This window comes from Ciconia boyciana, chromosome 4, assembly GCF_034638445.1.
Source record: "Ciconia boyciana chromosome 4, ASM3463844v1, whole genome shotgun sequence".
Classification (NCBI taxonomy): Eukaryota; Metazoa; Chordata; class Aves; order Ciconiiformes; family Ciconiidae; genus Ciconia; species Ciconia boyciana.
Window position 1 is genome coordinate 83,296,766 of NC_132937.1, and position 22,832 is coordinate 83,319,597.

A 22,832-nucleotide genomic window follows, 5' to 3' on the forward strand; every position below is an offset into this window, starting at 1 on the left:
GAGTAAGCTGTGGTTCAGAAGAACTATAGAAGACTATATTCTTCCTTCCTCTTCCCTTGCAGTTCTACTCAATTAATTTGTTTTCTGTTCATTTGTACAGCATAGCATGACTTGTAGCATTCATACAGTGAGTGGGACCACCAAATGAAAACAGAGGATTTAACATTTAGGCACCTATTGAGCCACAGTAATAAACTTTTGCAGATGTACCTGTCTTTGCATTGCTGAACATTGTGCTAACTTTGCACATGGTAGACCTAGAAAAGAAGACGCAGAAGTGCAATTCAAAGGACATCTGTGCTAGATAACATCAGGGTCCAGGGCAGCATGAACACATTGCTACCCAGTTTATAGAGGGTGGTGATGAGCTGTAATGGCTTACTAGGGCTGGTATCTGCTGTTCTTGGGATCTCGACACTGCAAAACATTGCAACACACCCTTAGAATCTCATTTTAGGAATGTCTTTGCTACAGTATTTGCTGACTCCTTTTGTGGTTTAGTTCTCAATTTCCTAGCACAGCAGAATCCCTGAGTTTAAAACAGTCAATGCAGCAGTCTCAATGTCCTGATTCCTTAGCCAAGTGATGTTTGGATATGAAAGGTATGGCACATACTTTCAAACAACTCCTTTAGGTCAGAGAGGCAAAAATTTCTTTTTGCAGAAAGAAATCTGTACAATGAATTTTTCAATCTGTTCGGGGTTTTTTTTTTAAATTTTGGTTGTGGTTTTTTTTTTTTAATGCTGAAAGAAGTCTCATTGCTTTGCACTTGCTTGGTTACCCCCCATTTTCTTTTAAAGAGACGCTCAAATATGTGTCAGCTTTTACTCTTTAAGAAAAATAATGGCTTATACTCTGATGTATACCCCTGTGTTACTCACAGCACTAGCGGAGAGCCCTAGCTTGTTGCTGGAGAACTGTCCAGGTTGTGAGCATGACATTTGAGTTACCTCTGGGACTTGAATCCAGAGCATTGTAATGGCAAAAGAAGTTCTGTCAGGCTGACCTCAAGACATCCAATAACTGAAGCAAGAATTGAGACCAAACCTTCACTCTTTCTGTTCTGTTTGTGATAATCAGTGTTATGTACTATTGATTTTACTGGAGAGCCTAGAATAGGACCTAAATGTTCTCAGCAATGTTCAGACACACATTGCTCATAGCACTTTGGAAAAAATTCTGAACAAAACCATAATGCATCCAAAACCTACAGGATCATTAACATTACACATACACACGCACAAGAGGAATTGCATGGCTGAGCTCTTGGTTGACTTATCCAAGCAGAGCTGGTAAGCCACCAAGGATTGGAGTGGCTTTGTTGACTCAGAACAGCAGGCACAGAGACCTCCACATCTGCTGACAGAAGAGAGGAATGGTGGTCTGTCTGGTCTGCTAAATCTATGCAGAAAGGAAACTTATGAACAATCTTGCACTGCATCTCATGTCAATGAATTTGGTATTATTTGCCAATAAAGAAAATCAAGAACGGAGAGTTATGATCCTGCAGAAAGCAATCTTATAGTTTGGAACACGATAGGAGTGTCACCTGATCATAACCACAGTGAATGAGAGGGCTGGGGAATCACTGACAGCTTCTGACCCTCCATCTTTTGTACTGCTACTTATAATCTCTCTGCCTCCTTTATCACTTCTTTCTTTTTACCAGATTGTTCACTGTACATTGTTTTAAATTAGACTATAAGCTCACCGGGCAGAGGGCTTATTTTGTTTCACAGCACAACAAAACATCAATTGCACTTAAGACTGTGAGGTGTTAATAAGGTGACATTACTAACATTGTATATTTTTGTTGTCATTAGATATTTTCATGATTTATTTCTCATGGCTTCACTTCAACACAAAACACTTGTTGATTTGTGTATTTATCTACAATAAAATCATATTGAAAATTCTAAGCCATTTTTTAAGTTTCATTCTTCATGGGGAAAGCAGGGCTATTCTCTTTTTGGTTTAGTTTTATCCATCAAAAAAGCCTGCAGATGTCACTGCTCTGTTCAAAATCATCTACTCTCATTTCTCCTTCAAATGCATTGTACATCTTGATGAGGCACTGTTCAGTTAGCAACCCTAAGCACACACCCTACCACAACGGTGCTCCCCATGAGTAAATCATAAACATTTCTTCTATCAACTTTTTTCCAACTGATCGTAGCCATTTTCTGCAATAACATAATAAAAACACTAGATTTAGCATGGATGTCATGATTTGTTTATTTTATTCTCCTAAGAGTTTGTACAGGGTCCATTCCTGACATCTTTAAAAGAAAGACATGTCCCATCAATGAGAAAATGCAGAGATGGTCATGTCCTCCAAATCTATTTGACTGTGTTCTTTTCAAGTCTATTCTTTTAGCTTAACTGTCACCTGTTTTTCTTTTTTTATTGCGTGAGACTCTCAAGCTGGCTTTTATGGAGTTATGTCTTCTCTGTGTCCATATATATAAATAGACTGCTATAATAAGCAGCTATGCATCTGTAGATTCAACGTAACAGTGTGCACAAATATATTTAGCTCTCTGAAGAGGTTAGTTAATGAGAATTGACTAGCTGTATTTCTTTTAGGGTTGAACTAATACAAATCTTCTATATTTGCAGTGGCCTCAGAGGTGCTGTGGATCAGTTCATGTGTGGTAACAGGATTAGCATGTTCAGTGATATATATCTGAGTCCTTAGACTCTGAGAAGTACTACTCCTTCTTAGACATGTTTTCCTCCCCTACTTGACTTGATCACTTTGATTTCTATTTCTTGCCTTTCTGCCACGTGGTTATTTATTCTTTTATCTATTCTTCTCCAATGACTAATTTGTTTCTCAAATACCTTTCTGCAATCTCCTGGAATAATCTTATTATTATTTCTTCTCCAAACAGTTTTCACTCAAAGTGATGACAACACCAAATACTGAAATGTACCCCTGTGACTAATGGTTCTAGTATCTTTAATGGACAGAGGGTACATCTGCAATTCAACGCAAAGTTGAGACGCTTCACCTAGCCATCTAGTTCAACCCTACAGCTTTTTTGGTATGTCTGCATTGAACACTGGTACTGTACAGAGGTTTCCAAACTGTTTTATTCAGATCTGGCTCCTAAAAGTACTATAGCTGTGTAAGCCTTCTCAGCAGGACAAATTACCCTTTTCAGCAGCTCTATACAACAGAACTATATTGCTTTCAGTGGCCAAGCTGATTCATTAAGCATTAGTTAGAAATCACCATTACGCTGCATTGTTTAGCATAGATACGTTCAAAGATTACAAGTCTGGAAAGGATGGTTTACTCAAGGCAGATATCCTTCAACATAGAAGAAACTTATCTGTAAGACTTCCCCTAAGCCAGAGAGCTACAACTATTCATTGGAAAAGAAACAGAAGGAAAATATCGGAACAGTAAGAAGAGTACACATATCTATGGCTGCCCTTTTGTAACATAAAAACATACACACTATCTGTTTATGTATAAACAATATAATCATGCTTTCTTCTTGCAATACAACAGTTACTTTAGGCTAACAATAGCATAATTGAGAACAGAATCCAAAAAACAGCTTTTTGCTATTTCAGTCTGAGCCCTGCTAGTTTAAAGTTTTTCCTTCTAGTATATTTTAATGTATCAATAATTATTCCGACTTGTAAGATCTATAATCATTTTAATGGTTATTGTCATTCAAGTTTGATGTAAAGAGGTTTCTGATATAGCTATCACTCTACCTGTATGCATCCTAGATAGCCATGTTGAGCAGCTATGTGAACAGCAGTATTTCCATCCTGGTCAACTTCATCCAGTGAAATCCCTTGTTCTTGCATAAACTGCAGAAGCCACAGAAGGATTTTCTCCTAGGGGGAGGGGGAAAGAGATGTCACAAAAGATAATAAATAATGAAAAGCTAAATGTACTAGAGGAATACTGGTACTGTCATCTGTTACTAATACTGTCCAATAATTTCTTGTTTCCAGTCTCTCTTAACTTTGTAGGACTTAGTGTATCATGGGTCTGCCTCTGGTTTTTTTTTTCAAGGAAATAAACCAAAATACTTTATTTGTTTTATAAAAAGACATAATAGGAAAAATATGAGTTCTGTAATACATTCTGAGAAATTGTACATTAAAAAGCTTGCATGCCTGTATCTTGGAGAGGAGACCTAAGGCAGAACAGCCTGTGTGTCAATCTGAAAATCAGCTTGTGAAATTTGGTGAAACTTCAGAAGCCTCTTTGGAAAATTAAAACTGGAGTATGTGTAGATCACAGAGCTGAGCAGTTAGATTCTTCAAATCTATCATCATGCCCCAGCTCTGGGCTGTTGCACAAGAGGAGAAGTAACACAACTAAAACCAGGAAATCTGTCTATCCTGAGCTCTCAGTGTATTGACTAATGGCCCATTTGTGTGTGCCTGCATATTGGGAAGGATGGGGAGACCTGGACTGCAAAACTTGCAAGTGAAGTCTGGAAGCCAAAACTGAGGTGCCAACTTAATTCTTTTTAACATCACTTTTTTTGTGTGTATGCAGGTGTAACACACATTTATATGGGTATTCTTTTCTAAGAATGGAGAGTTTATATAGGTGCGCTAAGCTTATTTTATTTCTTATTTTCCCCAGCAGGTTTATTTGGAAAAATCTTCTTCTTTCTAGGAACCTTCCATGCCTCTTCAGATTAGACGTCATTGTACCCTGCTGAATGTGATACATATTGAAATCTAGAATAAATCTGTAGATTACATAAAAAAGTGAGGTCCATTAAACGATAGCTGAATACAGCTGTACTCCCACTTTTTGCACCTGAAGACCTGAAAAGAATAAAATTACTTTCTAGCTTAAATTTTTTTTATTTAAACATGTATTTTTTCTTATCTTCCATTGATACGTATCATGTGTTATACTGGCTAGGAGCTCTAGTTCAAAAGTTCTTTGTAGATTCTAGTGTTGGTGAGGCAAACACCAATGCACAAACTTAACCTGCAGCACTTCAGCAGCTTCAGTGATACATAAGTACATAATCACCCACAGTTGGATACGTGGGTCTGTAAGAGTGAAGTGTACCTAAATAAAACAGTACTGAAAGCATGTCTAGGACTCTGAGCAGTAACTGGGTAGGAAAGAGAAAGAATAAAAATGAGGAAAGGAAATTCTAGCTAGGAACCTTGGGTATAAACCTCTTTTTTTTGTATAAAAGTACCACAGAAATTTTAATGTCAAGGAAAAGGAGATGGATCCTCTGTCTCTTTTAGGTCTCCTCCAAATGATTCTGCCCATTCAAGCACCTGGATCTCTGCTTACTACTTCAGAGGGCTAGTCTGTCTGGAACTTATCTTGTTCATATTTCCACTTTAACAGCAGTTTTGTTTTTATTACAGGGTGAAGGGATAGGTATTTTTACTTCTCCTTGGCTGGATGCCCAATCCAGCTGACAGCCAGCATGGAGAGATGACTTCAGATCACATATCCCTTTTAAAATACTTTTGAGCAATTTCTTGAGATGCCTGTGGTGTTGGCCAGAAGTGAAGAAGGATTACACTACTCCTATGAATTGCCCTTATGTTTTAATAATTAGAAGAAAAATATTTTAGCACAACTCCTCTGCAGAATTGGAAGATGACTATAGCTTTGAAATTATATATTTCTTTGGAACATAATAGGGACCAAAATGTTAAGCATGTTCTGTAATTTTATGATCACAATCAGCGTGGAGCAAATGATGCTTTCTAGTAATTTATTGTATCAACACAGAAATCAAGTGCCTGGATGGCTAAATGCAATCATCTGTACTTAGGACTGTCTGTGCATCAACTGATCACAGGCACAAAGTCAGAGGCCTACTCAAACAGTTTGTGTTTCTCTAAAATGACAATATTTTTTAGCAAAAGTATCCTTGACCAAAAAAAAAAAAAAGAAAACAACTATTTTCTTCACTTACATGTAGGAAAAATGAAAACATGATAAATCAAAATATATCACTTCAGTAACACTCACATTATGTATTTGGGAAAAAAGTGTTCTTAGGAATAGGTTTATAGTCATCAACTCAATTTATTCAGACAAAATGAAGGATAATAAGAAAATTCATGAGATTAAGATAATGGAAAATAATCACATATTTGTTATGTAACAGGAACTGATAAATACTGATTAATTATTCAGTATATTTGACAATTTTAAGACCTACAATGGTCTTATGTTGTAGCAGTGGTTAACATCCCTCTGGCATATTCTAGACCTACAATAATTCAAACGTCCCTAAAAAAAGATTCTGGGAAAAAGTCACAATACATAATTTCTGTTTTGGGACAGGCTGCAGACTTTGGCTCCATCAGCTGGCTTTTGAAGCAGAAAGAACAACTAACAAAGGCCATTTAAATCATTAAATGGACTACAAATGGAAGGATTCACATGGTGAAGAGTACTGACTCTACAGCTAATCCTAGCCCCATCACTCAATATTAATTAAATAAGCTGCCCTTCCCAGTATCTCTTCACAGTAGAGGAGTAGAAGTAGTGAAAATAACACATTATCCTTGCAAAAATTACATTAGGCAGAAAGGCAAACATCCTGAGGTGTAAAAAAGGTGTGTTGTTAGGCATTTGCATATCTGAATGTCACACCATCCTCCCCACTGTGCTCTCCAGCAGTACACCACTGCCAAATGGTGCACAGAACCCCTTCTAGGTCCTCAGTCATGCTGTAGCTCTTGTTCCCTGAAGTCCCCCTAGACTCTCTGGAGCTCAGAGGCAACAAACCCTTGGCATTCCCCACCCTCTGTCTCTTACCTGTGCAGTCCATGCTACCACAGCATCCGTGTTGGAAAGAAATTACAGCCCTGGGAAGGTCTTAGTCAGGACCTACTATGTGCACCTAGGACTGCACCACCATGTCCTTCCTGTCACACGGTGACTATGCCAGACACAGCTGGTACACAATCTGCCATGTACCCATGACTTATGTCTGGCATGGAGAGGCCTGTCAACAACCATGGTTGCTTCTTGCATAATCCCATGCTTAAAGAAGCCCTTGCTACGAGGTATTCTGACCAGGCTACAGGTTGACTTTAAGCTCTTCTCCTCTTCCATCACATGAATTTATGTTGTCCCTCTTTCATTGGACAACTGTAATATTGTTGAGACATCTCTGGAGACAGGCTATGACTGTGGTTGGATGACCTTTAACATAGGAGCTTTGCTACAAACTCCCTTTTGCTGCCCATTCTAAATTATATTTATCGAAGAAAAATATGGTGCGCATGCCTAATGCCTGGGGAAACAATGGATGGACTGACTCTTTTAGAAAATGATTCAATAACAGGTCTTCCTTCTAAAAATATTACTCTTGTAATTCTGCCAAGACCAGTGTTTACATGGATTATCTCTCATGTAAGTAATGGCAAAATAAATTAAAGCTTCGAGGATAGCGCCAACTACACATTTGAATTTCTAAAAGTTTTTTTTTCTTAACACAGTTGGGTAAGATAGTCTGGCATCCCTTCAGCCTCAACATTCTCTCATGTTTGCAAGATGTTTATGGATTCTAAAAAAAAAGATAACTGACATTACATGTGAACTTTCTTTGGCATTCAGCTAACTAAGAAAATTTGGCAGCAATTTACATATCACCTTTTTAAATTTCACGGGTGGCTGATTGTAGCTGGTGTTTCTTAACTGGTAGAGCTTCCGTCCTGCTCTGAAAAGAGGCTAGATAAAGTGTGCCAGATCTGTTCCTGGCAGTAGACAGCACAGCTCACTGAAAAAAACCAAAGCTTCACTGGATTTGGTTTGTATAAATATCTTTAGAGATGAGGAAAAAATTAGGCTAATCAATTGAAGATATGAATGTAAGTTCACGTGAAACTTTCTCTTCCAAACTTTTTCTGCCTGGTAGCAAACACGCCTTTCTGAAATCCAGTTCTGATCTGGCTCCCAGCGTCCCTATATTCAGTGCTAGGTTTACAGGCCAAACTTCCTACAGAAAGCAGGACATAATCAATCAGGATATCCAGCAGGGTCGTAACTTGCACCAGTAACATCTGCATAGTAGGTGAGTGGAGAAAAGGCAATGGAGGCCTTCGCACAGCATGAAAACAAGGGTGTCTGTGTGTGTATGGGAACAGCAGGAGAAAGGGTAGACTTCCAGCTCCATAGCCTTCCAAACCTGCCTCCTCTCTTTCCCTCCCCCTCCAGTAAATTCATGCTTGGACAGGATCAGTTAACAGCAGAAACATGCCACGATAATTGTACGGCATTGAATGAAACAACCACACTTGTACAGGAAAGAAAAAGATAATTTTCTTAGTGGTTATGTTTTGCTTGTTCTCTCTTAACAAGTAAGAGAAAAAAAAGCATTAGCAAAAAAATAGTGGGTTTTCTGCATTTATCCTTAATGTCTGTGGAAGAAACTGGGTGATAAAGTGGCCCATCTGCCAAAGAGATTAGAGAAGAATAACTGATCACTATTCCTTGTGTAGTAGAACCTGGAGAAGGTTCTCTGAAGAGGGGTTATTGCAAGGTCTGCTTAGGAAAAACAGACTTTGTGGGAAGAGAATGTGGTGCGATTAAGTGGTATATGTTTCCCCAGACATTAGCAAAGCACCAAAATGCTGTACTTCTCTGGTTCCTCCTCATTAAATTTATAGATAAGTTAGGTGTGGAACAGGATTAGTTTACAACGTATTTTTATATGTAATTCTCAATAAAACTGGCTAGAGCTAGACAGATGATGTTCAAGTTTCACCACACTTCACTTCACTGCCAATATACCGAATTCCTAAATTGTTACAATTTGCCAAAATTTTTTGACATTAGTCTCTCCTGGAACAAGAATGTGAACTATCCCAAAATGTTTGATGATTTTCTGATGTGTCCTAAGAGTCCCCTAATGATCATGACAGCTAATCTCCCTAGATGTTCTTGGGATTGATAGGTTGGCCTAATGTGCCAGCTAGTCTTCTCCTAGCGATTACTTAAAGCTTAAAAAAAAAGAAGACTTAAGAGGGAAAATACTGAAAAAAATACACAGATTAAGTAGGAAAAGATTTTGCTATATTTGAACTAATTAAGAACACCTGTAATTAGAAGCCACAAAATGACAAAGAAGCTTTAAATTGAAATTCTTATATAAGCATCTAAATAATCTATTTGAAAAAGTAAATGAAAGTCATACCTGGCCATAGCAACCTGCATAATGAATAAGGCTTGGATGGTCTTTTGAGCAACTTAATTCTGCGATAGCTTCTGTTTCGCTCACCATCCACCGAACGCACTCCAGCTGACCATTCTAAACAAATTAAAAAGAAATTTAAATACCAGCTCTTTCAGTTCTAAACACATCTACAAACAGAGAAAAGCTTATCAGAATTATTAAAGTGTTACGAAATTCCAGTTTGTTTGAAAATGTGTTCTTTTATCTGCTCTCACGTAATGCACTTGTTTATCTTGCTGTCCTGCATCACTTATAGTTTGGCTATTGATTACAGCAAAATGGGCAATGTGAAAGTGGCAGCCAAATAGTATTACATACACAGTCTGGCCCCTACTCTCAGATTGTTCAGAGCAAAACCATAGCTCTGTTTCTATCACTTGTACAGCAAGGCTCAATGACTAAATTAGATTATTTGCTGGAGCAGAGTGAACAGTTTCCCTACAAACTTAAATCCAAATGCATGTTTCCTAAGTTATTCCTACGTATGTAGTATCTGAACACCTAATCCTCATGCATTAGGACCTATCTGTAATAGATACTGTTCAAACACAAACAAGGAGGTGGTTCTTGCCCCGAACACCTTTTACAGCCTAGTTTCAAGATTCCCAAGCTGCTATGCACGCTCCCAGTAGTTTGCAAGTTACTGTGAAGTGGGATGTTGATACTGTGGAAACAGATGAACATATTCTTCAGAGCATGCTTGTGGCCCAGTATAAAGGCAAGAGTTTTCAGCAGCTTCTCTTGCTGCAGCTGCTTTTCAGCGATGGTACTTTGGCAAATGCAGTTTGGCATGACCTACATTCTGGCCTGCTCTTACTTCACTTTTCAACTTTCATGTTCATAAAGGCTATTATATACTTCATAGCTGAAACAAATATTTCAATTGCTCAGTCAAAACCTCACAGAGGTCAACATACGTAACATAAAAAACTCTTTGGGTGCATCAAATGGGAAAAGCTATCATGAGAAGGAAAGAAATATCCATTTCAAGTTTCATTTTTATTTTTACGAAAAGAATGAGAAGAATGTAATAAATATTAACCCATTTAATGTTATATGGGAGAAAGAAAAATTGGAATAGAATTAATTTTATATTCGTCTTATTCCTTCCATATGTAATGTATGTATATAAACACAAAAATGCACTCCATTTTACTTTACTTACTTTCCTCTATTTCTCTCAATTTCAGTAATGAAGTAAAACAATGAAACTACTTGTATTCTTTTTATTACACTAGAAAAATCCTCATCATCATATTTGGGTTCAAATATTAGTAAGCATGACTAACTAATAACTTTTTATTTTGTTTTCCTGTGTATCACAACAGAGTAAAATATTTTTGTATTTTCAAAATTAAGGTAAAGAATTAATAAACTTAATTACCTGCTAAATAAGATAATTTTGCTAATGTGGAAAGGATTTCTCCAGTTAGTTAAAATCAACTATCAGTATGACAGTGCGACTGGCCATAACATACTGCTCGATTTTCACTCTCTAGCCCATAGCTCAAGGTCAGAAAGAGGTCTTAAATCAAAAGAATTAGTTTTAATTAATCCATTCCTTACTGAGAAATGTTATGTATTATCACTAAATTGTTGAAATTGTCTTCCATGGAAATTTATGTTCCTGCATACAAGTTTTCTTCCATTCTGATAGTCATCATTCTTGTGGAACATACGTGCATGTCCCACAGGGTATAACATTATGGGAGTTACAATGGTATAAAGTAAGAGCAAGAAGAATAAAGTCCATTCTATCAGTGTGCAAAACCACTTTGGGAGTAAGGATCAAGATCTACAAAGTTTATTTATGACAGATTACTTCAAGCCTCTTGCAAAAATTTGCAATGTCCCAGGACAAGTCCAGCCATGGAGGTCATCATTAGAAACACTTGGGCCTGAGCACGCTCACTTACATGAAGAACTCCATTACATTTACACACTTCTCTGTGAATGTCAAAGCACGCTCAAGTATTAGAGAAACTAAAGGAACCAATTATTAAAAAAGCCAACCTTTCTGGAGAAAAAGACAAAAGGTTTTACTGACTTATAAACACATTATATACCTAGGTTGAAAAACAAGAAAGAAAACTATTTACAACTAAAATTGTAAGACTTTAAATTGGCAGACTGTAACTATTCAGTTTGGACACAGGCCAAGGTACTGAAGCTAAATACCTTACTTTTATAACAGCATTTCATTAGTACAACTAGATGTCAGTTTAATTTTATATTCATATGGCTTGTCCCAGAAAAATCAAAAAAACCCAACCCTGAAACCTGCACCAGGGCCCTAGGTCATTGAAATGGCGTCTCGAAGACACAAACCTGCAGGTTGGAATCCACCAGTCCCCTGTCAGTTTCTAAAGTTTTCCCAAGAAGCAAATAACAATAAAACCCCGGAAGAAACAGAAACTCTTGTATTATATTTCACCCCTTTCCTTGTTTCTTCCTAAGGTACTTAGTGGCTAAAAGGAATGGCATTCAACCATTCAGTCTCACTTACTAAAGAACCAGAATCAGTATGGTTACATTATCAGCCTTCCTGTACACCACTGTGTTTTATTTTAGTGCAGCAATACCAATAATTTTCACATTTTACTACACAATAGGTTTTCCTGTAAGCTTTGACATTAATTTTTGCAGTTTCTGACAGGTTGTTCTGTAACATGTACATTTTAACTTTGATGTGGTTGTTCTAGACACCCAAGAAGTTTCACCTCCAGATGTGGATCAGAGGTTTTTTATGCTTTGTAAACATGTTCTCATACTTGTCTTACAAGATTATACCTGTATTTGTAAAAAACCAAGAAACTGTTACGCTCTCTAAAGAAACAACTGAGTCTGAGTTAAATGGAAGTTCCTTTAAATATAACGATCTTTTTTAGAGTCAGTTAACTGATTTAAAAATTAATGTATAGGCATTGACAACAATGTATAAAATGTCGGTGTTAAACAGCTGATATTGTATCCTGCATAGTAATCCATTTTTGTTTGCTTATGTGGTACCAGCCAACACTTCTTTTTGCTCTCACTTAACAAAACACTTGAAAAATAATGTCCTGATGGATGTATTACTAACTGCCACCGCAGAAAGAAACTAAATGACCTTTATGTCACATTACAGTAGAGACAGAGACTAAGTTACCTTTATTGCTAATCCAGCTGGAGTTAGCTGCTCAATGTTTCGTTCATTCAAACAGTCTTCACCCATCAAAGAAGTGAGATGCTGCAGGCATTCTGCATGTCCCTTTGATGCTGCTACGTGCAACAGATTGTTGTCACATTCATCATGGATCTTATCCAGATTATCTGCTGCTAAATGTGGCTGTTAAAAACGGCATCATGTTAGTTACAACTAAGGATAAAAAGATACACAGAACATTAAGCCTCACAGCCCAAGACACAAGCCAAATACAAAGATGTTTCCCCTTAGTCATGTTCTTTTATAACTCAAAACCAGGAGCTTTTCACTTCACTCTACAGAACCTGGCTACTATTAGCAAAAGGATAGAGGTGGGATGCTCACTGGCTTGATTCACTGTGTAGTTTCTCTCCTTCTCATGCAATTGTCATACAACAGTGCAAGATCTTGAGTAGCTTTAAATCCTCGTACTAGTTTGATCAATGAAGTAGCTGCAAAAATACCCACATGTTCATAATTTCTGTCTATTTTCCGTTTGGTTTCTCTCCTTTTTATTTTTTGGGGGGGCATTATATTGATGAGTAATTGAACAGAAAACATCCATGACTCCTAAAAAAAGTTCCTGATTAATTTTGTTCATCACAAAAGTGGCATCTTTTGTTAAGCACAATCTAAAATGTAGTTAAAACACATGACAGAAGATTTTTATTTGATAGCTTGTTTCCATGAAAAAATTTGTTGGAATACGAACCCAAAGTACTACACAACCATGACCTAATATATTATTTCTGCCCAAATCTATTTTTGAGACAAAACAATTGGATTGAGAAACTCCAGAAGGAAAATGGAATAAGGAAGACGGAGTTAAGGAGTAGCAATGATAAGTTCCTAGAGTTGCGCAGACTTGCCAGAGTACTGTTTGATGAGTCTACTTCATTCAGAGGTTTTGACCTCTTTGGAAAAAAAATGCATTTTCTTTCAATCTACCTGCCTATGATGACCTCTTTTCCCCCCCAATTCCTATTTCAGGGTGAATTTAATTTGCTTTTATTTCTTACTGAGCAATCTAATATTCTCTTCTGCCTCTGTCTAGTCTTTGAATATCTGCCTTTGTTCTTGCTGCTTTGTTAACAGCAATGCCTTTGTGCTTGAGCTAGACTGGTAAACAGAGAAGCTAAACAAAATTATAACAAAAACAGTTCTTATACATACACTGTGCCCCCACCAGCCATTCTGAGTGGAGATCACATGCTCTGCATCATTGTGTTAACTTGCATCTAGTTACTTTGGAAACCATCATTGATAGTGCCTGATCACAGTGCTAGAATTTACTAAAAAACTTCATATGGGTCAGAGGCCAATGAGGCTTTAGAGAAAGCTCCTGCCTGAGAATGCTGCTGCAACAAGACAGCATAAACACTCCTGAATAATAATCAGAATACAACAGAAGCCCCTCTGTTCCCATCATCAGCCTCTAAATAACAACTGAGGTAAACCAGCAATAATTGAACAAAGCGACCCACAAACGTTGTGAAAGGCAAAACTCAATTAAGATTTAAATTCGGTGTTTAAGTGATCTCAATAGTTAAAATGCCTGCCTTCTATATGATTTTGGTGTACTGCATAAACTAGCAATCTTGGCCACGTGTACATAAAACTAGTATCTTGGTTCTGCTACATATTTGATTTAAAGATTAAAACTTTCCCTTTGGAAGCCCATATGCTCAATTTCTAAGGAGCGTACAAGATAAAAAGGGCAGTGGTTTAAAATACGCACTTCATCAGCTTTGCTGGCTTAATAAACCACATCACAGATTGCCCTTATTCTATGTGTTTTATGAAAAAGATAATACTTACCAGTAAAGATATTTGGCCTTCCTTCACAATGTTTAAGATGCTTTTAATTTTTTTCACCTCTTCGCTCCTCTCTTCTAGGCCCCCTGCACTGCTCCAGTTCATACTCAGTTCCTCTAGTTGCTTGCTTTCTGCCCCTGCTGTCTGCAGGTGGAAAGTCCTCAGGTGGCAGTTTGGCATAGTCTTCTCAGTTTTGTGAGCATGAGGATCAACAAATGTCCTGCTGAGGAAGCCCTTACCCTGGGCTTCAGATTCATGGGCTGAGCTACACTTAACTAAAGGCTGGGAAAGCTCTAATTCTTCTGTTAAATGCTTGTGCTGATCAAGCACAATGGGCTGCGTTTTTCTCAGCTGAGAGCCTTTCACAGGAGACAGCACACAGAACTGCGTCCCGCCAGCAGGCGAGCTCTCTGTGTTCCCTGCAGAGCAGGTCTTGCCACTAAGACCATTCACTGCTGAACACAGACCCAAAAGTTTTTTCTCAGGAGCTACCTTTGTAAAAGGAACGAGTTGCTGGCTTGATTTAATATAAGGCACATCCAAAATTTCATCCATATCCAGGTCATAGTGCTCCAGCTCCCCAAGCAGAACAGCGGGCTCGATGTTTTTGCTTTTAAGGCTCTCTCCTTCTCCTGGGCTCTGGTCATCATTTGGAGGTGCAGATTGAGAATCAGTGCCTTTCTGATATTCTCCCTTCTGGTTCTTCTGGTCATCACTTTCATTGTTCTCAGAGCTTTCTGGCTGGTGCTTTAATGGGGAAACCCTCTTCACTGGTCTGAATTTATTGCACACATCTGCAATTCCTGTTGGTTTCTGTGCATTTCCGATAAGAGTTGAGACTCCACAGTTCCAGCTGCTGCTGGAAACTAGAGAAATAGAGGAATGTGATTTAGGAGTGATTACTACCAGACGTGTGATATGATATAGCATGCTTTAAATATATACCTGGCCAAACACCAGAAACAAGAATTACATGGTAACATGCCACGTTCATATCTAAGCAGATTTAATAGCATCCCTATCAAAAAAGCTGAATAATTTGACACTCCAGAAAAGAAACTTTCTTCAAACAGGATATACATTGTAATCACTTAGAAATAATTTTAATCAAGTAATGGACATCAGTAAGAGCCTAGTGGTGTTTACAGAGGTCCTGCCCAACTATGCTAGTTTGCACTCTGCCTTTTTTTTATTGCACAGAGACACATCACAAGAGTAGGATACTTTTCTGGGAGGTCAAAAAAAGGGATAGTCAAAACTTTTTAGAGGATTTATTTTAACAACAGTAACAACAATTTAATTTTTAAGGCCAGTTATCTCTGGGAGATGTATTTTTCATTCAAGAACTGGAAATTCATATGAACAGTGACTGAGAGCTGGAACTGTTCAGCCTGGAGAAGAGAAGGGCCAGGAGGAATCTTATCCTTGTGTATAATTATATGATGGGAAGTAATGAAGAAGGGGGAGTGAGGCTCTTCTCCATGATGCCCACTGACAGGACAAGAGGCAATGGGCACAAAGTGAAACACATGAAATTCCATGTGAACACAACACTTTTTTACTGTGAGGGTAGTCAAACACTGGCACAGGTTGCCCAGAGACATTGTGGAGTCCTCATCTGTGGAGATACTCACAATCTGACTGGACACAGTCCTGGGCTTAACCTGCTCTAGCTGACCCTGCTTAAGCTGGGGCATTGGACTAGATGTGGTCCCTGCCAACCTAAATGATTTTGTGATTCTCTGATCTGAAAATTAAGCCTACTTATTCAGGTATGATGTTTCCTTTTCCACTTTGCCTCTCTCTATATGTTGGTCTTCTCTGTCAAACTTTCCATCCCTCATATATATAACATGTATATATATATATACACACACACATATATGTGGCTCTGGACCTTCCAGACCATTATTTCAGTGCACTGCAGGATATGGAGTTTGACCAGTGAATCCGACTTGCAGAGAAGAAAGGGAGCTCAAGGCATGTGAACTCTTAATGCTACTGAATTTGAACTCAATCCTACTGAACCTGCAGTCTTTCACACAGTCCCAGCTGGTGATATTTATGATCTCCATAATCAGTGGAACTCTGGGAAAGAGTTTTCCTTATTTTGTTATTTTCAGTTGAGGGACAGCACTAAAACCACTAAAACCTTTAGGCAGTTTCTATGCCCCTTTCAATGTACACTAAGAGTTAATGCATTCTGAAACTCAAGAATACTGTTTAAACAAAGCAGATTTATTACACGTGCTAACTGCATATCAGTGGGATCTAATTTGTGGTCAAAACACACAATTTGCCATGAACACCTTCCTAAGGAAACAGATATATACACTTTCAGTGCAACATTAATGTCTGAAGTGAAAGATTAGTATAGCTTAGTAGTTTCGGATGTCTGAAAATTACCTTAATACTTTTGGAAGCGCTTAAGAATATATTTCCGAAGAAGAAATAAAAATAATAATAATCAAAAGGCATGTAACTTAGTGGGCCAATACAAAGAACGCACTGTACTGACTTATTTATGTATTGTATAAGATTCTAGGTTCAAAGGCCTACACTTTTACGTTGGTTTTATTTACATGTGAAATTTTTTCCAAGTGATACAGGGAAATGGATACCATATGTTTCCCAGCTGTTTTGTTCTGACAGGAACTATTAAGCACTCAGTATGGAAATGAATTCTGTCTGAGTTTTATGAAAACACTACTTTCAACACAGGGGTCTAGACAGAGGAAAAGGCATCAACATTTTGTTTGTCGTCACTTTATTTAAGCTTACATTTATTTTGTTGCTTGGCTTTTTCCACTTTCTAACCTTAATAACGTGCATTTGCATAAACCACTGATGATAAAATTGTAAAATCGGACACTGCAAAGAAGCAATGACCTTTGTTACAAATCGGTCTTGGATCATTGTAAAGTCATGTATTTCTCTTTTCTTTCACCACAGTTAGAGCAGAGTAAGGTAATTCCATTTTTTCATTGTCTTTCTACCCAACATCTCTTTATAAACACTGTTTTTCCAGAAAACAAACCAGAACACTGAGAACAGTTAGCAATATTTTTACTGACTTATGAATTTATTCTTCCCTTAACTGGGATGACATTTACACTGCATTTAATAAAGGATTAGAATATAGCATTTAACCACATAGCAGTAGGGAAGAAAGCAAGTCAGACTGGTAGACACAATCCTTCTTTGTGCTATTTTCTGCTTGGGTGCTGTATAGGCTGCATCAGTGCTTAGGCAGTTACAGTATAGTTTCCCCCTACACAACACTGAAACCACAGGCCAGAGTGGACCAGGGCATGGCTTGAATCTCTTCCATTCTGTTTTCTGATGCTTGTTCCCCGAAGAAGCAAAAACAAGTGCTGCCTATGCCCTCCAAAGCAAGAGCACAGCAGGAGTTATGTGAGCAGTCTTCAACAGCTGCTCCAGAGGAAAAGCCTCTTGCTCATCTCTCCACACTTATGAACTCAGGCAGGGGCTATCAACATTCAGGGTCAATAAATACTGTTTGATTCTTTTACAACCAACAGTAAAGGATGGTCTGAGCTTAAGGCAGGGGACTAGAATGTGGAGCAGCTAACTTGATTCCAGACAAATAATTCTGATATAATCTGGGATAAGCCATATCTCTTCTGTGCACCAGTATCTCATATGTAAAAAGGTGATGATGAAATTTTGCTTCCAACTATGTTGTCAAAATTATTTCTTTAACTTGTATTCACTAATATGAGAGATTTGGACGAGCCCGTTGTTGTGTTGCTGAAGTAAAAAGAGAGAGGAACACAAAAACTAGGGAGACTTCATTCACATCAGTAAGAAATTGTTGTGCTGTCGGATAGACCTGAAGTGCCAAAGCATTTCCTTGGCACTAAAGAAAAAAGTATCTGATGAAAACCTGCAAGGGTCAAATTTGCAAAAGTAGTTCTTCACAATATATTGTGCTCTATGCTCTTCTTGAGGAAGAGAAAATGCAAAATGGGAATAAAGAGGCCTGTAGGCTTATTTATAGTGACACTTATTTATTTATTTATTTATAGATGTCCTAGAACTACTGGGGGCCAATAATCAGAAAAGGGGACAATTAGGAAGCAACTTCTCTTGCAATTCAATCACATCATCAGATTTTATTTTAGAAATCAAAATTTACCTTGAACTTTCTAAAAAAGATCATTATAACATGTTTCCAATTGGAAGCATTTGTTGACTTCAGAGTATTTTTCAACATCGTCTCTGTATCTAGGGCATGGGGAGGTGAGAGGGAGAGTTTTACCTGGTATACAAGCATCTGTAAAATTATAGGGTAACTATATGAGTTTTGTCCAACCATCAAGACTACCTCACGCACAGATGAAACTTTACCCTTGTGACAGGCAGTTTCTGTGATACAATCTAATGCCAAACATCAGAATACCTTTAAATTGTCCTGAGTATAATCAAAATAACAAAGAACTCAGCTTTTACTTCAGCTCTACAAGGAAACTACTACTGAAATTCATTGCTGCAGCGCGTGCAAGAGCCTGCCCCCCTGGCATATGGATACACTAACATTCTTTAAATGATGACGGCTTCATGAAGTTTACAGCACTGGTGACACAAATAGGAAGTGGCAAAAGGCTGTATATCACCCATCAGTACCATTACAAAATGAACTGACCATGCTGCAGAGTGGTATTTGTAGATGTCACTATGCCAGATCTTCATGAACCCAGAATGACTCACATTCAAAGAGCACTGACTGACTGAGGAAATGGTCAAACTCCTAACAGTGTGTTTCTGTCACCATCACCATGGACTTATTTAGGTTTATGCTTTGACCAATGTTCTGTAGTCATGAACGCTGCTGTTGAACAGCTGGGACATACAACACGCAGTGATGCAGGCAAGCAGGAAAATGGATGTAAAGACCCGAGTCATTTGCAGATTGGTTGGCAATTGAGTCCATGTTGCTCTACTAGGTCACTTGACACCTACACACCGGTTTAACAGGAATGAAAGAGAGTATCAATTCACTCCTCTTCTTCTGTAGGGGACAACCAGTGATGCCCATGGCTATGCTACAGCCTTCAATGAAATCCTTGAGCCTTTTTAGCTTGCTATCTCTGTTCCTTCTCAGGATGGAGAGCAATACTCTATAGTCAACTGCATTGAACCACTGTCCAGGAGAAAAACTGGAAGACTTCCCTTTATCCAAACAGTTATCAGTAATCAGTGCCATTAATGCTTCCACCTAATGACCTGACCTGCATCCAGACTGTGCTAACTCTAGATTCTCTGCATTTCAACCTTTGTTTTCTATGAACTCCATACCTGTGCACTCACAAACCACAGTAAAACTGTGAGTAACGGAGAACAATACGCTGCTTGGGCCCTGGAGCTGATAGTCCTGGATTATGGTAAGAGTATCTGCTGATTTTAGCATGCCTGATAGATCTTTCAATGGTCTATGAACCTCTGAGGTTGAATCAGTTATTTCTTGCTGATAAAGAAGTGGGAGCACTATGGTTGCTTGCCTAATAACACTTCCCCAAAGTAACTTGGTTGCAATGTTTTTTATTGCAGCATTCATTTGGAGAATAGGTCCTTGAGCAATCCCATGTAAATGGCACTGCTCTGAGCACAGGAAGGTGGACAAGATGGCCTTCAGAGATGCCTTCTATCTTAAGTTATGCTGTGATGAAGACGTAACCACCCTGAAAAAACACCACTTGCCTGCAGGCAGTAGAAAGACTGGAAACAAAGTGCAATACTGACAGAGACAAGAGAAGACACTGTTTGGGGGTGTCATGGTTTAACCCCAGTCGGCAACTAAGTACCACAGAGCCGCTCGCTCACCCTCCCCCCTCCTGGTGGGATGGGGGAGAGAATCAGAAAAGCACAACTAAGAAAACTCGTGGGCTGAGATAAGAACAGTTTAATAATTGAAATAAAATAATAATTGAATAAATAATAATAACAATAACAATAATAATAATAAAAAGGAAAATAACAAGAGAGAGTGAGAGGAACAAAACCCAGGGAAAAACAAAAAAATAAGTGATGCAACCACTCACCACCTGCTGACTGATGCCCAGCCAGTCCCCAAGCAGCAATCGCTGCCCCCCAGCCAACTCCCGCCAGTTTGTATGCTGAGCATGACGCCATATGGTATGGAATAGCCCTTTGGCCAGTTGGGGTCAGCTGTCCTGGCTGTGCCCCCTCCCAGCTTCTTGTGCACCTGGCAGAGCAGGGGAAGCTGGAAAGTCCTTGACTAGTGTAAACTTTACTTAGCAACAACTAAAACATCAGCATGCTATCAACATTATTCTCATACTAAATCCAAAACACAGCACTATACCAGCTACTAGGAAGAAAATTAACTCTCTCCCAGCCAAAACCAGGACAGGGGGCTTTTACCTCAAGACCTTGTCAGCACGCACTTGGAAAATCCCAGTACACAATACTGGGAGGTACTCTCTGCCCTTGCTGACAACACAACAAGAAGCTTCTTTACCATTTAGGCTTCAATTGTTTACCCTCTAAAAAGGGTAAAGAGGAGGACCTTGGGAACTACTGACCAGTCAGCTTCACTTTTGTGCCTGCAAAGATCATGGAACAGATCCTCCTGGAAGCTATGTGAAGGCATACGGATGACAGAGAGGTGAGTAGAGACAGCCAACATGGCTTTACCAAGGGAAAATCATGCCTGACTAATCTTAGTGGCCTTCTGTGATGGAGTGACTGCATCAGTTGACAAGGGAGGAGCTACTGATGTCATCTATCTTGACTTCTGTAAGGCCTTTGACATGGTCTCTCACAACATTCTTGCCTCTAATTTGGAGAGATAGGTTTGATGGATGGACTATTTGATGTAAAAGGAATTGGCTGGATGGCCGCACCCGAAGAGTTGCAGACAACAGCTCAATGTCCAAATGGAGATTAGTAATAAGTGGTGTTCCTCAGGGACTTGTACTGGGACTGGTACCGGGACTGGTACCATTCAATATTTTTATTAATGACATAAACAGTGGGATTGAGTGCACCCTCAGTAAATTTGCAGGTGACACCAGGTTGAGTAGTGCAGTTGGTTCACTTGAGGGAAGGGATGCTATCCAGAGGAACCTTGACCAGGCTTGAGGACTGGGCCCATGTGAACCTCATGAAGTTCAACGAGACCAAGGGCAAGGTCTTGCACCCTTACAATGAGGGTGGTAAGACACTGGAACAGGTTGCCCAGAGAAACTGTGGATGCCCCATCCCTGGAAGTGTTTAAAGGTCAAGCTGGATGGGGCTTTGAGCAACCTAATCCAGTGAAAGATGTCCCTGCCCTTGGCAGGGGTGTTGGACTAGATGGTCTCTGAAAGTCCCTCCCAACCCAAACCATTCTATGATTCTATGATTCTATAAATGAGAATAAATTCTGTTAGGTTGACTTGGTTGCTACCAAAGGATGAACGCATTCAAATTACTTTCCTTTATCTGAAACTCTTCCTCCTTGCTTTAAAAAGTCACTTACTCTGGAGTTTACTCCACTTTCCATCATCATCATTAAGGTAGCCTGGGATTAGCATTGACAACTGCCCATACCTAATAAATATTTTTTTAAATGCAGTATTTCACCATATTGCTCATGTACTATATAACCATTTGGGGGCCTGCAGTAAGTATATACAAAGTTTCACATTTGGAGTTTTACTGTCCTCTGAAAGAAATGCCTGAGCTTCTTCCTTGTGATATGACTTCAGCAGAGCCTCTTGAATCAATTAAGATTTGTACTCATTCCAGGTCCATTTAGAGCTCTGTGATTCTGACTTTGTATACAGACACCGAGGTATTATCTACACTAGGGAAACACTTAGATAATTCCGCATGGTTGTTAACACCAATTTATCTCCAACACTGGCAGCAATATTGGGGCTCCAAGAGATGGAGAAAGGGATGTCCCTTACATATTGATGGATAATCAAAACCAGTTCTGAATACTGCATATCTATTTACTGTTTTATTAATATCACTGAAATCATATTTAACAATTTTAACTGAAGGTGGCACTGTTTTACAGTTTTAATATATTAATAACTTCCAGGAGTACATTTTAGGGTTCTTTAATGTAAGCTCTGTAGCATGGGAACCTGAATTAAAGAACAACCCTGCATAGATAAGAACAGAGAGGGTTTGTTCTCATTTAAGTGGAATTTGAAGCCACTCTAAAGAAGAAAGAAAGGGTAAACAGGGTAAATAATAATTCACCCTTTTAAATAACAATGCATCTTTTCCAGGTAATTCAACCATTAATATGAGCCTCAGTGAATGAATAAATTTTCTTATCTTGAGGAAGAACACTACAAAAGCTGTCATTTCTAAAGTAGAGAATATAGAAGAGGCAAAGAAATTTTCAAAATTAATAAATTTGGTTTACCCTTATCCAGACTGATCTAAGGATGTAAAAAGGAGGTAGCAAGTAAAGTTCTACTGAAAAATCAGAAGAGGTCATTCTGGCACAAAATGTGTAAAACAGGAAGAGGGAGGATGTGAAAACAAGGTAGGAAAAGAGCCTATATATAGCTATCACAAGTGTCACTGCATACTAATTATTGTTTTTTCTGAGAAAGTTCTTCAGTATTCTACCAAGGAAT

At 38.5% G+C, this 22,832-nt stretch overlaps 1 protein-coding gene across 8 annotated transcripts in view; it reads right to left on the minus strand.

Annotated features, from left to right (window-relative positions):
- The window catches only part of SNCAIP (synuclein alpha interacting protein), a 95,465-nt gene that overhangs the window by 18,914 nt on the left and 53,719 nt on the right, over nucleotides 1–22,832 (minus strand). For all 8 annotated transcript variants that reach the window (XM_072860418.1, XM_072860417.1, XM_072860416.1 and 5 more), the window contains exons 4-7: nucleotides 14,212–15,074; nucleotides 12,358–12,537; nucleotides 9,171–9,284; nucleotides 3,733–3,858 (exon numbers count right to left, since the gene is read on the minus strand). In XM_072860418.1, coding sequence (XP_072716519.1) covers nucleotides 3,733–3,858; nucleotides 9,171–9,284; nucleotides 12,358–12,537; nucleotides 14,212–15,074 — 1,283 coding nt within the window. The remainder of the gene's footprint in view (nucleotides 1–3,732; nucleotides 3,859–9,170; nucleotides 9,285–12,357; nucleotides 12,538–14,211; nucleotides 15,075–22,832) is intronic.